Source organism: Trichosurus vulpecula, chromosome 1 (genome assembly GCF_011100635.1).
Source record: "Trichosurus vulpecula isolate mTriVul1 chromosome 1, mTriVul1.pri, whole genome shotgun sequence".
Classification (NCBI taxonomy): Eukaryota; Metazoa; Chordata; class Mammalia; order Diprotodontia; family Phalangeridae; genus Trichosurus; species Trichosurus vulpecula.
In genome coordinates, this window is record NC_050573.1 from 11,736,039 (window position 1) to 11,750,610 (window position 14,572).

The window sequence follows — 14,572 nt, forward strand, 5'->3', positions numbered from 1 at the left end:
GCTGTGGTTCAGTTCTCTGTCCACCTGCTTGTGAGCTGAGGGCCCCCAGGGCTAGTGTTAGCTTTCCTTGAGTGAGTGAGAAGGGACTGGTCATGTTTGGGATGGAGAGATTCCTGGCCTCCCACATCTCTGAGCACATGAATGGAGTCAGCCTCCTGTCTCTTCCTGTGCTGGACACATTTCCCTTTTAAAGAAGGGGATTTGACAGCAGCCCGGAGAATGAAGCTAGAAATGTTAGGCACCATTCACACTTGTGGGCATGATGCTTTCTACCCCCGAAGGTATGGGGGAAGGGTAGAACTGGACCCTGGTGAGGCTGGGGGTGTGAGAATGATAGGAACCAGGAATATTAATATTTTCCAACTTCCATAGGACTTTAAAATGTAAAAAAAAAAAGTCACTTTTGTATGAGTAGGAATAACCAACTCTAGGGTCAAATTGAGAAGGAAAAAAGGTGAGGGAGAAGAGTGTTGCATGTTTGTAACTTTCTCCGCGTTTCCTCCTTCTCTTTCCTGGGGCCAAGCAGCACAAGCCTCTTCTCCATGAAAACGCCTTAGACTTGGAAGCTAGTTTTCCTGAGCTTCCTCATCTCCAGAAGAAGAAGGGGAGATATGGGCCCCAAGAATTCCCTCAGAAGATAGGCTGTTTGGGCCATGCTAGGAAAGAGGCCCAAGGCATGCCTTGGGGGGTTTAGACCAGGGGAGGATCAGGTGTGGTTGGGCAGATCAGGGAAGGCTCCTCCTGGAAGGATGGGTTTGTGGAGCAGGATTCCTAGGGTCTGTCTGCCCAGTCCCTCCTTGGAGGATCAGCTGATGTGGGACCAGCCCCTGTTGGGACTGAACAGGGCAGGTGTCATTTCAGAAATGCTGGACAGAGCCCGTAAGCCCCCCAAACCACCTGCATTGGCAGCTTTGGCTCCCGTTTGCCATCTTCGGCCTTATTTCTGTGGGCAAACGCTTTTCACCTGTGGTTTCCCCACACCTGCAGAAGGAAGCAGAGTGTTTGCTCAGGACTGTTGAAAAGGCTGTTAAAAGGCACCTGGCCCCCAAGGCCCACAGTCAGGTCCATTGGAGGTGGTGGAAAGAGCTCATAGTTGGGAGCCCGGGGTGTAGGCATGGCTCTGGGCATCCGTGGACATCCCTGTCCTGAGCTCAGATGGGGAGCTAGCACTGAGGGGTCTGCCTGATGTTAGTGCCTCCACCACCACACGGGGTGTGGAAAGAGTCCTGAATTGTGTATCAGCAGCTCTGGGTTCAAATCCTCTCCCTGGCATTTATGACTTCTGGGTCATAGTGGCCAAGTCACTCTCTTCCTTTGATCTCATTTTGCTTGTCTATAAAATGGGAACCATGTTGTTTCTGCTGCCTACTTAGTTATTCACGGATTTATTGCTGGAGGGGCCTCAGAGATCACCATTTTCTAGATGAGCCATGCAGAGCCTGGATCCCACTAGAGAAAGTGCTTTGTAGACTCATAGCCCTAATACAACTATGAGGAACCTAAAAAAAAATCATTTCACTGTCATTGGTGAGCCTCTGCCTCCTGTCTGTGGTTTCTCCAGCCTTCAGGGAAGCAAAACAACTCCTGGGCAGTGACCAGGGAGAGACACAGAGACCAGGACCCTCAGGAAGACATGGAGGAACAGGGGACAAGCATTATGTACCTACTGTGTGCCCGGTGCTGTACTAAGGGCTGGACCACATCAGTCTGCCTTTCCTGAGATCCTTGTAGGACCAGCTCTGTTGAGGGCAACATATGTCAGAGGCAAAGGAAGGAACAGGCGTAGTCAGATCCCTCTGGGAATTAGTGGTTTGGAGTGGGTGGGGTGCATAAGACCCTCCCCCACGAACCTAAGGAAGAGAGTACCAGGTAGCGAGAAGAGCCCAGAGCTTGAGATGTAAGGTGCTGGGCGGCCACCAATCCAATGTGTCACCTTGGATAAATCCCTTTCTCTTCTCGGACCACAGCTTCCTCATCTATGAAGCATGTCCAAATAGACATGATTCCTTCTAGTTACACAGACAACTGCCCTGATTCTTCCCTACTCTCAGCTACTCTTGTCTGTGGTCTCCCCTAAGTTTGCCATGCCCTCACCGTGTGACAAGCCCATCTTTTTTGTTCTGATGTCCTTTACGTGGCTTCTCCTTCCCCTTTCCCTGTTGTAAGAAATCCTGTTGCAGTTTCCCCTACCCCACCCAAGGGCCTCCCCGTTGTCCTCTGGGGGATTCTCAGTGACCACTGTGGTTTGGGATTCTGGGCACTGTGCAGCCTTGCCAAAGAAGGCTGATAAGACGGTGGCTCTTTGTTACAGGGAGAAGCTGGGGTTACAAAAAGAGCTTTGTTACTTCTCAGAGGCAAAACAAGCCGATCCCCACTTTGACTTTAGCCTGGACTCACGGTCCATCATCTGGGTTTGGCCAACACTTATATGCTGAGGGATGAGCCCAAAGCTTGCCCATCCAGCTGCCAGCCACATTCTAGGCAACTGGCCTACGTCTTTCCTGGGTAGGCGGTTGTGAGTCTCATGTCGGGGGCTCTTCAGTGTTCAGTGCTTAATGGAGTCCATACATTGTTACTTGCAACCAGGAGGATCCTAAGGGAAGGGATCTCTCCTCAGCTTGGGCACCATGATGGACACCCTCCGCAATGGGCGTGAGTACCTTTGATGTGCTTAGGCTTCCCCTTTCTACACTTTGCTTGTATTACTTACTCAGATGGGTCAGCCATCTCCTTGGCTTGGGAGTTCCCTCTGGTGATGTGCATCACAGCCCAACCTGCCCATCCCTCCACATGTTTTCCACCAGTGGGCAGGGGTGGGGTCCACCTGATGGGGTGGAGGCGTGGTTTCCTCTTGACCCTGGGAGGCTGCCCCCAGATCTTGATAGCTGTTTACCCGCTATTCCAGGGCAGTCTCGGCCTTTGACCATCCCCCTTCCTTTACTTCCTGACCTCCTCTGAGTGCTGTAGGTTTTGCTTGCTGATAAAGGATTCTGGAGTAACAGTATAATGGAAAGAGTACTGGGTTTGAATCCTGGCTCTGTGTAGCACTTCCTGTGTTACCTCGACAGTCTTATTTTCTTTGTCAGAACTAGAGACTTGGACTAGATGACGGAGGCTTCTTAGAATTGGCAGGACCTCGGTTGGAATGTTCCCTTCAGCATCCCTGACAAGGGGCTGTCCAACCTCTGCTTGGAGACGTCCGGTGATGGGGACCACGTTCACAGGTATTCTTTCCGCATCAGGGACCTCTCCCTCACTGCCTTTGAGAAGCTTTGTTGATCCTAGTTCTGATCCCAAAATAGTTTAATCTCCTTTCGCTATGCTGGCTCTTTTCCAGCTAGTGAACCTTGCATATCTCACAGAGCGTGTTCTCTTGAAGCCCTTTAGTGATCCTGTGATGCAGACAGGGAATGGACAATCTCCCCTCCGTAGGCACAGGACAACCCCAAGTTTCAGAAAAGTCAAGGAACACGACCAGCTTCACACAGTGAGTTAGGTGCTTCAGCTTTCTCTTCACTGTTCTGATAGTCTAGAGCTTTCTGAGGTGCCCTGGGGACCCATTCCAAGAGCAGGAAACTGGCTCTTGGCCAAGGAGTAAACTGGACCCTTTTCAAAGTACCCTCTGAAGCCCAAACAGCCAGAGCCCAGTCTGAACAGGGGTCCTGCTACCTGCCTGGCCTCATTTTCACCTACATGGGTCGAGGTATGCCTTGAGCGATGCTGTGGAAGGCTAGACTTTTAAGCCATGTTTCTAACTGAGCAATGATCTTGCTTTACCAAGGGACTCACTGCAGGATTCTCTTGTTGGCGAGCTCCCACTGGACAGTGGAAGTACAAAGGCGTTACTCAGAGTTGATGCCATATTTCTTCTCAGATATCTCTCACCTCAGTGATTCAAGGATCTGTGATTTCCTCTTCCCTGACACCGATCACAGCCGCTTCTTGACTTTATAAGGAGATTTCACAGTCTGCCGCCTGAACGTGTGATGAGCCTCTCTGTGCTAAGCTAGACTGGCCCTCAAAGAGCAGCCTTGCTGGTTATTGGCTTCATACTGGAATCCTCTCCATCCACATTAGCTGAGAGGCAGCATCCAAAAAGACTTCTGTGGGCTGGAAGCAGAAGAGGGACTCTATTAGGTATAATAGGTATGCAGAATCTTATGTTTGGGCTCAAAAAGCCAACTTCCAAAGCACAGGATGGGGGAGGTGTGTGTAGACAGCAGTACGTACGAATGAGATCTGGGGGTCAGAGCCAATAGTGAGATAAGAAAGCAAAGGAAATAAAACTAAAATAATAAAATAAAATCAGAATTTGTGTGTCTTTGAGAGGCATAGTGCCTAGAACTAGGAGGTGATCGTCTTGCCGCTCTGGTCTGATCAGCCTTGGTCATTCTACATTCAACAAGTGCTGGACACTGTGCTAAACTCTGGGGATGCAGAGACAACAGTGATGCCATCCCTCCTCTGGCCACTACATTCTAGAAAGGATATTGACCGACTGGAGAGTGTCCAGGGGATGGTGGCTAGGATGAACAGGGCATTTTGAGACCATTGGGTTGGTCCAAGGATGAGGGAGAAGAGATTTAGAGGGACCGGGCAGCCAGGTGGCATAGGGCCCACAGAGCTAGATTTGGAGTCAGGAAGACGATTTAGAATCCAGCCACGGACATGAGGATGTCACCCTGGGGAACCTCTCTGTCTCAGTTTCTTTATCTGCAGGATGGGGATCTGAGTTTGTTGTGAGGATCAACTGAGGTGATATGTGAATCAGTTTGTACACCCTGGAGTGATACAGAGCTGCTAGCTTCAGGACCGTCTCACCGAGGAGAGATGAGAATGGTTCTGCCGAGGCCCAGAGCTCTGCACAACTGTGGAATCTCTGTGTGGAAGGTGGAGGGGCAGGTGTGGATGGGTTGTCGGGAAACGCTTTCTAACAATTAGACCTCTCCCCAGATGCAGAGAGTTGCTGCAGGAGATAGTCGGTTTCACTTAGTGGAGCTATAGAATGTGAGTTCCTTAGGGCACGCTCTGTTTGACTTTTTACATCCCCAGTGCCCAACACAGGGCTAGCGGATTTATTGATTCATTCAGCAAACATTTATTAAGCAGCTACTATGTACCAGGCCCCATGCCAAGCACTGAGGATACAAAAAGAAGCAAAAAACCGGTTCCTGCCCTCAAGGAGCTTACAGTTTAACAGGGGAGACAACATGCAAACAGATATAGACTATATACACGGAAGATGGTTGGTTGGTCGATGGTTGTCCTTTGTTCTCCAGGAGGACCAAAATGACACCATTATATTGGGGTCAGGGTGCAGTGTGTCTGGCTGATCGGACCTGTATGAGCTTGGAAGGCTCCACCACAGGTCGGGCACAAATAGTTCATGTGAACATAACTTATACGCACAGGAGAACTAGGAAGTAATTAACAGAGAGGTCTTCCCGTAGGAGGTGGGATTTTAGTTGGACTTGAAGGAAGCTGAGGAGCTCAGCGGTCAGAGTGGAGGAGGGGGGAGTGTGCCAGGGACGGGGAGGGGCAGCCAGAGAGACAGGGAGTGTTTTGTCTGTGGCTTAGCCCATGCTAGATGTAATAAGCACCTAGTAGATGATTAATAAATGCGTGTTGAGTGACTGAAGAGCTTTGTGATCGGTCCACAGGTTGAGTGAAAGGTTGGGCAATGTTTGTGTAGGTTGGAGATGAGATCTTGATCCTTTGGGGTTTGTACTATTGATGCCTTGAGATGGTGACTTTGATAGGCCTGGCAGGAGCCTGCACAAAGCCTTCAAGAACCCAGTGTTGCTTTGGGGTGCAGTGAGGTGTCTGGAAAGGTTCTAGTGGAGCTTTCAAGGCCATATGCCTACGAAAACTCCCATTTCTAGAAAGTATGATGAGTCTGAAGGCCTAGCACAGAGCTTGGCACATCGTACTTGCTTAAATATGCTTTTACATTCATTGATCCATGCATCCACCTGTCCATCCATCCATCCATCTGTCCATCCGTCCGTCCATCCATCCATCCATCCATCCATCCGTCCGTCCATCCGTCCATCCATCCATCCGTCCATCCGTCCTTCCATCCATCCATCCATCCGTCCATCCGTCCTTCCACCCATCCATCCATCCTTCCTTCCTTCCTTCCACCCATCCGTCCATCCGTCCTTCCGTCCATCCATCCATCCATCCATCCATCCATCCATCCTTCCTTCCTTCCTTCCATCCATCCATCCATCCTTCCATCCGTCCACCCATCCATCCATCTATCCGTCCATCCGTTCATCTGTCCACCCAACCATCCGTCCTTCCATCCATCCATCCTTCCTTCCTTCCTTTCATCTATCCATCCGTCCACCCACCCATCCGTCCTTCCATCCATCCATGCATCCATCCATCCATCCATCCATCCTTCCTTCCATCCATCCATCCATCCATCCATCCTTCCTTCCTTCCTTCCACCCATCCATCCATCCGTCCACCCGCCCATCCATCCACCCATCCATCCATCTATCCGTCCATCCATTCGTTCATCCATCCAGATAGAAAGCTGGCCGTTGGCGGGACACTGGGCTCGGATCTCGCCTGGAAGCTTAGTACTTGGGTGGCCTCGGCAGAGCAGATCCCTTGGCCCCTCTGGGTTTCCCTTAGTCCCCAGGGACGTGAAGGGGTGCCCCCCGAGGCCCGTAGGGTCTCATGATTATCGCCCCATTTTGCAGATGAGGAAAAGGAGGCACGGTGTGGGGATGTGATGTAGCCGCGGCTCCCCGGATCAGTCTCCCGGCCTGTGGCCTCTCCTACCCCGCCCCACGGGAGGTGGTGGGCTGGGCTGGCCTCGGGCTTGGGGCGCTGCGGGCGGGCGTGCTCACTCAGGGAACAACCATCTGTACTGGCGGACAGCTTCAATCAGGGCTACCGAGGCCCCGCCTACCCGCTTCGGCCCCGCCCACACGGGCCCCGCTCCCCCGGCCCATCCGTCTTCGTTCCAGGCAGGGTCGTACCACTCTGAATGGAGGGGGGGAGCCTCCCGCCTCTGTTCTCGCTTCTCTTCCTCCGCGGCTACCCTCGGGCGGGGTCATCGAGACTCCAGCCCGGCAGTCGGGCTCCACTGCGCTTCGGCTGCCGCTGCCCCGCCTCGCGGGCCGACCGCGGTTGCCGCGGCCCTGCCGAGCGCCGCTGGACCTCCCCAGCCGGGGCAAAATACCTTTCCCCCGTATGCAGATGAACACCCGGGGCTCCGCCCCCGGTCGCCACCGCGCGAGCTGATTGGTCCGAGGCGGAGGCGGGGCCGGGAGGAGGCTTGTTGTGAGAGGAGCGGGATAGCCGCCATCTTGTGCGGCGCCCGAGCCCCGGCCTGAGCTCGAACCTGAGCTCTAGGCGTGCGGCCTCCAAGCCAGGGAGCGAGGGCCCAGTCCCCAGGAGGCGCGAAAGCGGGAGCGGCCGCCCTCCACCCACTCCGCCGTCCCGCCCCCACCCCCAGAGCCCGGCCCAGCCCTTGCAGAGCGGAGGGCTCCGGGGTCCGGCGTGGGCCCGCGCCGCCCGCGGAGGATGAACGGAGGATAAATGGTGCCCCAGGCGGACAGCGGCGCCTTCGTGCTCCTGTTTCTGCTGGTGCTCACCGGCACCGAGCCGCTGCGCCCAGGTGAGGACTGAGGACGAGACCGAGGGCCCCAGGGGCCCCAGCTGGGGGCCTAGGGCCGAGGGGCGGGGCCTGAGCCTGAAGGAGGGGAACCTGACCCTGAGGGGGCGGGGCCCGAGCCGTAGGGGGCGTGGCCCAAACATAAAGGAAGGGAACCTGAGCCCGGGGGGCGGGGCCTGGGCCCCCCTGGGTCTACACTGAGTGTGACCCAAAGTCAACCCTGGGACCTCGAGGCAAGTGGCAGTAGGTGCCCACGGTGGGCGAATGTGTCTTTCCCAGTCCTTTGCCGGGTCAGTAAAAATAATTGATTAGTAAATTGATTATTATATTGATCCCCCTCCCCGGAGCCTCCCCAGCCCCCTGGCATCCTCTGCCCCCAGGAGCCCCGCCCTCTCCCCGGAGGCCCCCCCAGCCCCCTGGCATCCTCTGCCCCCAGGAGCCCCTCCCCGGAGGCCCCCCCAGCCCCCTGGCATCCTCTGCCCCCAGGAGCCCCGCCCTCTCCCCGGAGGCCCCCCCAGCCCCCTGGCATCCTCTGCCCCCAGGAGCCCCGCCCCCTCCCCAGAGGGCCCCCCCCCCAGCCCCCTGGCATCCTCTGCCCCCAGGAGCCCTGCCCCCACCCCGAGGCCCCCCCCAGCCCCCAGCATAGTTTGTTTCCCTTTTTCTGGCCTCCCCCCAGGCCTGGTACACAGGAGCCACTTAATCAGTGTGGGATGACCCGCCGACCTGCCTTCCTGCCCTCGCCGGCTCTTTCCCTGTCCTGAAGTTGGCCCTCGCTCATCCCGCTCGGTCATCTCTAGGGACCGGCCCTGACCCGGCTCCCCGGTGCCCCCCACGTCCCCTTCCCCATGGGCTCCAGAGCCTGCCGGTCCCCGGCCGCCCCCTTCCTGGTTGCTGGCCGGGTTCCTCGTCTCACAGAAGCCCCCTGCGGCGGGTCCTCCCCCGCCCCTCGTAGCCGCAGGGTGCCCACGGCCAGAGCAGCTTTGTGGGTGCCGTGCACGTGAGCGGTGCTTCTCCGGGGCTTGCTGACAGGCTCGCTGCCCGCCGCCCTGTGGGTGGGCAGGGTAGGTTTCACTGGAGGGGTCGCTGTCCAGCAAGAGAAAGGGCTGCCTCCGCTCTGTGAACGTTCCCTGTTCCCGAGGGAGAGGGTCTGGGCTCCAGATCCCCGCCCCAGCGGCCAGGAGGGACCCCTGTTGTGGGCGTGTCAGGGCTCCCTTTGGGGACGCTTGGACTCTTCCCTCCAGTTAAGCGAGTTCCTTGTGCCTCCCCCCTCCCCCATTCCACAGTATCTGCCAGGCACCTACTGTGCGCAGACTCCTCTGCCCGCACCCACCGAGGCCTTCCTCCCGTCCCTGGGGGTCCGTGACTGTCCCTGGGAGCGGTTAGCGCCTCCTACTCGCTAGGGCGCCTTGAGAGTGGCAGTGGCCAAAGCCTTCATCCTCTCGAGCCGGCCTTGGGGGGCGCCCCTCCAAAGTGGACCGGGGATGGACGTGTGGGTTCTCGTCAGGCCCTACTGAAGAACAATCTTCAGGAGCATGCCCTCTTGTTGGCACAGGTGCGAAGCCAGACTTGGCCACCTGTGTGCCACGGGGTACACGGATGAGGAGGGCAAGGGCCTGAGAAGAGGATGGGGGGGCTCTGAGAGCAGTGGAGGGCAGGGTGATGACCAAGTGAGGGAGGGCCCTCCCAGCCCCCAACGCCTCCAAGGGATCTGTATAGCTGGGAGGGGGAGGACGAGGACTGGAGACCCGGGGCCAGGGGCCTGGAGATTGGGGACTGGGGGCTGGGGTCTGGGGATGAGGGACCAGAGGCTGGGGATGAAGACCTGGGGCCAGGAGCAGGCGACTGGGCATCAGGGACCAGGGGCTTGGGGCCTGGGGATCAGGGACTGGGAGCCAGGGGCCAGGGAGCACAGGGTCTGCCAAGGAAGCTGGGTTTAGAGAAGGGGAAAAAAGGAAGCGTCTGTTGTGTGGCAGGACCTGGTGGGGGAGGGGTTAGGGGTGAGGATTCAGAGAGGGGCTAGGCTATCCCTGCTCCACAAGTGCCCATTCTTGGGTGTCTGTGTGGGTTTCAGGTGTTGAGGGGCCACACACCCCAGGGGAATTGACCCATGCTCACCAGACTGTTGATTATGTGCCTACTAATGTGTGCCAGAAGGGACAATCCTCCCTTGTTCTTTGGGAAAATATGATTTAATGTGTCAGTGTGCATTTATTAAGCACCGCTGTATACCTCTTCTGGCTCTTCGGAGTCTTTTTTGCCTCGGAGTAGAGGCAGCTGAGTGCTCGTCCTTTCACTTGCCTTTGACTAGAAGCTCCTGGAGGGCAGGGCCTGCCTCATCCCCCTGCTGTGCCTCTGCCAGTGGCTTGAGACGCTTGACCGACTCTTTGGTGACCTGGGAGGAAATGTCGGCTTGGCTTCTGGAGCGGGCTCTTTACGTTTTTGTAAATGACATTTGTGAACAAGCATCGATCGTAGTCCATGCCGCTTGAGAAGTCACTTTTCTCCCTCTGAGCTGCTCTGTGCACTCAATATTAGTTGTGCTTCGGGCTCCTGCCTCCCAAGGGGAGGTCCGGGGTGGCGTCCTAGAGCCAGCGTGCCCACTGCGTGACGGTGGCCGTACTTCTGCTTTGTTGGCTGTTTGTACTCAACTTCTCACGTTGGTCATAGCCCAGATTTTACCCCATCTCCTTAGTGCATATGGTTCACCCCAGGGGAGGCTTTTGGGTCTCAGGAGAGGTGGGCCGTGGACTGTTCAAGCTGGAGAACCTTCGTCTGCGGGGGTCATTCATCCATATAAATCAGTGGGGTTTTTAGCTTGCCCCAGATGACTCAAACTTTAAGAAAAAGATTGTGTCTAAATCTGGCAGTTATCGCATAGGTGGCAAATTCTGTCTGGCTCAATAGAGTAAGTTCTCTGTTACTTACACATCTTTCTAGAGAATGATGGTGTTACAACAAGGATGAGGGAATTTGTATTTTCTGGGACAAGGTTCTTGAGGTGTGGGTGTTCTCCGTGGCTGTTAAGACGGTAGTAGGTCATATACTTTCAGGTCCAGGGCCTCTTCAAAGGCTGTCTCAATCAGGAGATGCAGAGCCGGAGCCCACAAAGCTTGGCCGAGCCTAGTAAAGGCCCTTGTTAACCTATCTGGGCATGAGCAGTGGTCTGCCGCCAGGCCCCCCTCCCTGCTGCCATCTGTCCTTTGTGCTGCTTCTGTATGTTCTGAGGGAGGCACTCTTCTCCTCGTTCCAACCTGGCAGGGCTACCACTGGGCCTCCCAAGGAAAGTCCTGTAAGTTCATTTAAAGACATTTAAAGCAGTAAATTAATAATCTGTTGAGGGTCTTTTAGAAACAAAAAACATGGCTGTCACTTTCCAGTGACTGTGAACGGTCCCTCACAATAAAGAAATAGAGCTGAGCCAAACGAATCAACCTGTTTGGCTCCTGCCCGGCCCCTGAAGTCTCCCACTTCCTCATCCAGAGATGGGAGGTGAGCCTCCCCATCAGTCCATTGGAGCCGTCACTGGTCACTGCAGCAGTCAGAATGTTGACGTCTTTCCTTCCTGTCATCGTGGTCCCCGGCTTACTTGTTGCCCTGCATTTCCTCCCCTCTCCCCATATTTCTCTAGATTCTTCCCATTTGTTATTTCTAACAGGGCAGTAATCCTGTTCCTGAACCATAGTTTGTCTGTCGTCTGCTAGTCCAAGGGTAGGGAACCTGTGGCTACCTGTGGCCCTCTAGGTCCTCAAGTGCAGCCCTTTGACTTAATAAAAGGATTTGTTCTGTAAAATTTGAACTCAAATCAAGAGGCCGCACCCAGGGACCTAGAAGGCCACACGTGGCCTTGAGGCTTTAGGTTCCCCACTCCTGTGTGTAGTCAGTGGGTCAGGGTCATGACCTCAACAGAATGATGTCATTTTGGTCCTCTTCGACTGCAAAGGACAGCAGCCAAGCAGCCAAGTCAAGGGCATCACTTTCTTTCCAGTTACTCAGAGAAGGCCACTCTATCTCATTTTGTGTATTTGAGGCATTTATTTCCCTCTGACTTTGACTTCCTCGGGGCCATCTGCCTTGTTCATACAGTTTAGAGACTTTACTAGTATAACTCCAAACTGGCTTCCTGTTCCCACCAGACAGTTGCTCAGCACGGCCCTCAAACATGCACCATTTTTGTCTTTGCTGAGCTGATGGGGGTGGGGGGTGGAGGCTGCCACAGTCTGGCTCCCAGCTGCCTTTCCAACAGCCTCCCATCAGACCTCACTGCCAGCCGCGCTGTGCCCCCCGAGCTGGGTCACCTGGCACTCCCATCGCTACTAGAATGGATGTTCCTCGAGGTCGTGGAGCAGATTATTTTTCAACTTACTGATTATTAATAAGATTATCGATAGATTTAGTGTTTGCACCACTTTGACTTTCTGATCCCTCCCTTCCTCCTCCTCCCTCCCCCATCCCTGGCTAGCTCATTATCCCGGGGAACCTAGAAGAACAGCCGAGGCAGCAAGAACCACCGTGTTCCCCGAGTCTCATGGTATTCTCAGTGCTTCCCACTCATCATTTCTGTGTCGTCTCCCTTGGACACAGGGCATGAAAATGTCGGAATCGAATTGAATGATAGAATCACAGTGGCTTGGGTTTCTTGGGGAAGACTCAGAGCTGATCGTACACAAACCAGGTCTTGAAGGGTGGGAAGGATTAGGAGAATGACTGGAGACATTTTTCTTTCCTCTGAAATTTATGTTCTAGGCTCAAAATTCCTTTGGGGATGATTATAAGCCACAGTGTAGTTAGTTGGTCGAAGGGCCAGAACCTTGGTAGACCTTGGTAGATAAGCCCAGACCTGCATGAGAATCCTGCTCTGGCCATTTATTGGTCGTGTGACACACATCTGTAAAATGAGCACCATTAATGATGGCTGACATGTCTTTGATGGTTTCAGTGGGCCAGTCTGGTGCGAAGTGCTTTACAGTTGTGGTCTCATTGGAGAAGAATCATTTCACTCTCTGGGGTGTTGGTTGCAAACCTTGAGATGTTAGCTGTTGTTTGTGATTAGACTTGGTCATGTCCTCAGCGACCAAAGTGATTTTCTCTCTTAGTAATATTGCCTTTGATGCTGAGATGAGTTATGGGGGGCAGATGGCCAGTGTGACCATATCCCCCAGGCCTGCTTGGGTGAAGGGGCCATTCAGCTCCGCTCATCAGGCTTTTTCTCACTGGCTCCTTGGCCATGGTGACTCAGAGGGCTTACACTTTCATGGTCATCAGCAGGTATCAGGTGCGCCTTCACACACCTTTGTCCAGGACAGAGGTTTCTCTTTAAATGAGACCAGCCACCCAGAGGAGGAAGCACCTTCATTTTTCTATATGCACCTTTTGGTCTTTTAAAACAATTCATTAGATTTGATCATTTCAGCTCCTTCTGGAAAGTGTCAGTTTCCTTTCTGTGTTTCTTGTGGTCATCTAGGAGCTGGAAGGGACCTTGGACTGAGTTTGTTGTTTTAAAGGTGAAGAAAGTAAGGTCCAGAGGGGTTAAGTGATTGCCTAGTGTCCCCTTGGTCGTGGGGTGCCTGCCTGAAAATCAGCCAGCCCGGCCCTGCTCCCTCACTCCAGCGCCACTGTGCTGCCCTGAGGATGATGATTCTGTCCCCGTGCACTCTCCCTACCAGAGTGGTTGAGACCTCTCCAGTGCCACGGAGCATTGTCAAACCCCTGGGTGGAGAGGAAGGGCAGCAGCATGAACTTAGGTGCTTCTAAGGAGAGGAGGACAATATAAGAAGATATTTGGATGGAAAGAAAGAGGATCTGCCCAGCCAACTTTCCCCAGTGTTTCCAGATTAGAGAATTAGGTAGGTCTTGGCTTATCCTCAGGCTTCACCAGAGTGGCAAGCTTGGGTGGGTGGATGGGTGGGGCTTTGGGGTGCTTTGGGTGGCCTGGTGGGGATCAGAGCTGGGAAGATGGGCAGGTGGCAGCAGCAGCAGCCCCCAGCTGAGTGGCATAGAGTCTGCAGGTTCCATTGGCCCCCAGCCCACTGGGGTAGGGTCTGCAGGGGGCCATACCATCTGTCCTTCCCCTCCCCTACAAAGAAGGGCTGGAGATGCTAAGGCCCCTTTTTACTTTCAGGAAATTCTGTTTAAGAGTTGGCACTAATTATACACATCCCAGTGAAACTTGAAGGTATACAAAGTGCCATGTTGGTATTGGAAAGTGCTATGTAGGCATTTATTTTATAAGAAACCAAGTTAACATTTATCCTAGTAAAGGCACAAGCCTTCAGTGGACAGGAATCAGTGGGGGGTGGGGTAGGGAGGATGCACCTGAGTGCTTCATCCTGGGTCTTGGCACGTGTTGCTCTTTTGGGCTTTTGGGAAGGACCATGTGTGGGTGAGATGAGATGGGGGTAGAGGAAGGGTGGAGAGAGGCTAGCTTGAAGCCTGGGAGGGGGCTGATGGGTTGGGAAGCTGCGTTGAGGATGAACGCCAGGCCCAGTAGGACTGACTTACACCCCAAGCATTTCTGAGCTTGGAGGCAGAGTAGTTCTAAGGTGCTGAAGTCTAAGGGGGTGGCAGTATCACCAGGAGGGTCAGCTGAGGTGGAAAGGAGGGTCCTGAGAGGAGAGGGGGCCAGGAGGCTGAGGGCTGGAGGCCCTGGCAGGGGCTGAAATCTCCTTGGAGCCTTTGGCAAGGGCCCAGTGGGAAGGTCGAGGTCCAGAAGAGGAGGCTGGGGCAGGAGTGCCTTGGAAGGAGTAATGGGGAGGGAGGGAAGCAGGAGATGGTGGGTGAAAACCAAGTCATCAGGGTCAGGGCTTGGATGGGAGGGAAGGGGGAGGGGATTGGTGAAAGGACAGCTTAGATCCAACCTTTGTTATGGCGTGTTCTAGAGCCGGGAGAACCGGCCTCTGTATCTTCACTCCTGATGCCCCAGGGGGTCAAAAAGGCAGGAAG

At 54.5% G+C, this 14,572-nt stretch overlaps 1 protein-coding gene across 4 annotated transcripts in view; it reads left to right on the top strand.

Moving 5' to 3' along the window:
• Nucleotides 1–7,317: 7,317 nt before the first annotated feature.
• Nucleotides 7,318–14,572, top strand: part of DGCR2 (DiGeorge syndrome critical region gene 2) — a 99,059-nt gene continuing 91,804 nt past the window's right edge. For all 4 annotated transcript variants that reach the window (XM_036757783.1, XM_036757790.1, XM_036757798.1 and 1 more), the window contains exon 1: nucleotides 7,318–7,636. In XM_036757783.1, coding sequence (XP_036613678.1) covers nucleotides 7,558–7,636 — 79 coding nt within the window. In that variant the 5' untranslated portion in view covers nucleotides 7,318–7,557. The remainder of the gene's footprint in view (nucleotides 7,637–14,572) is intronic.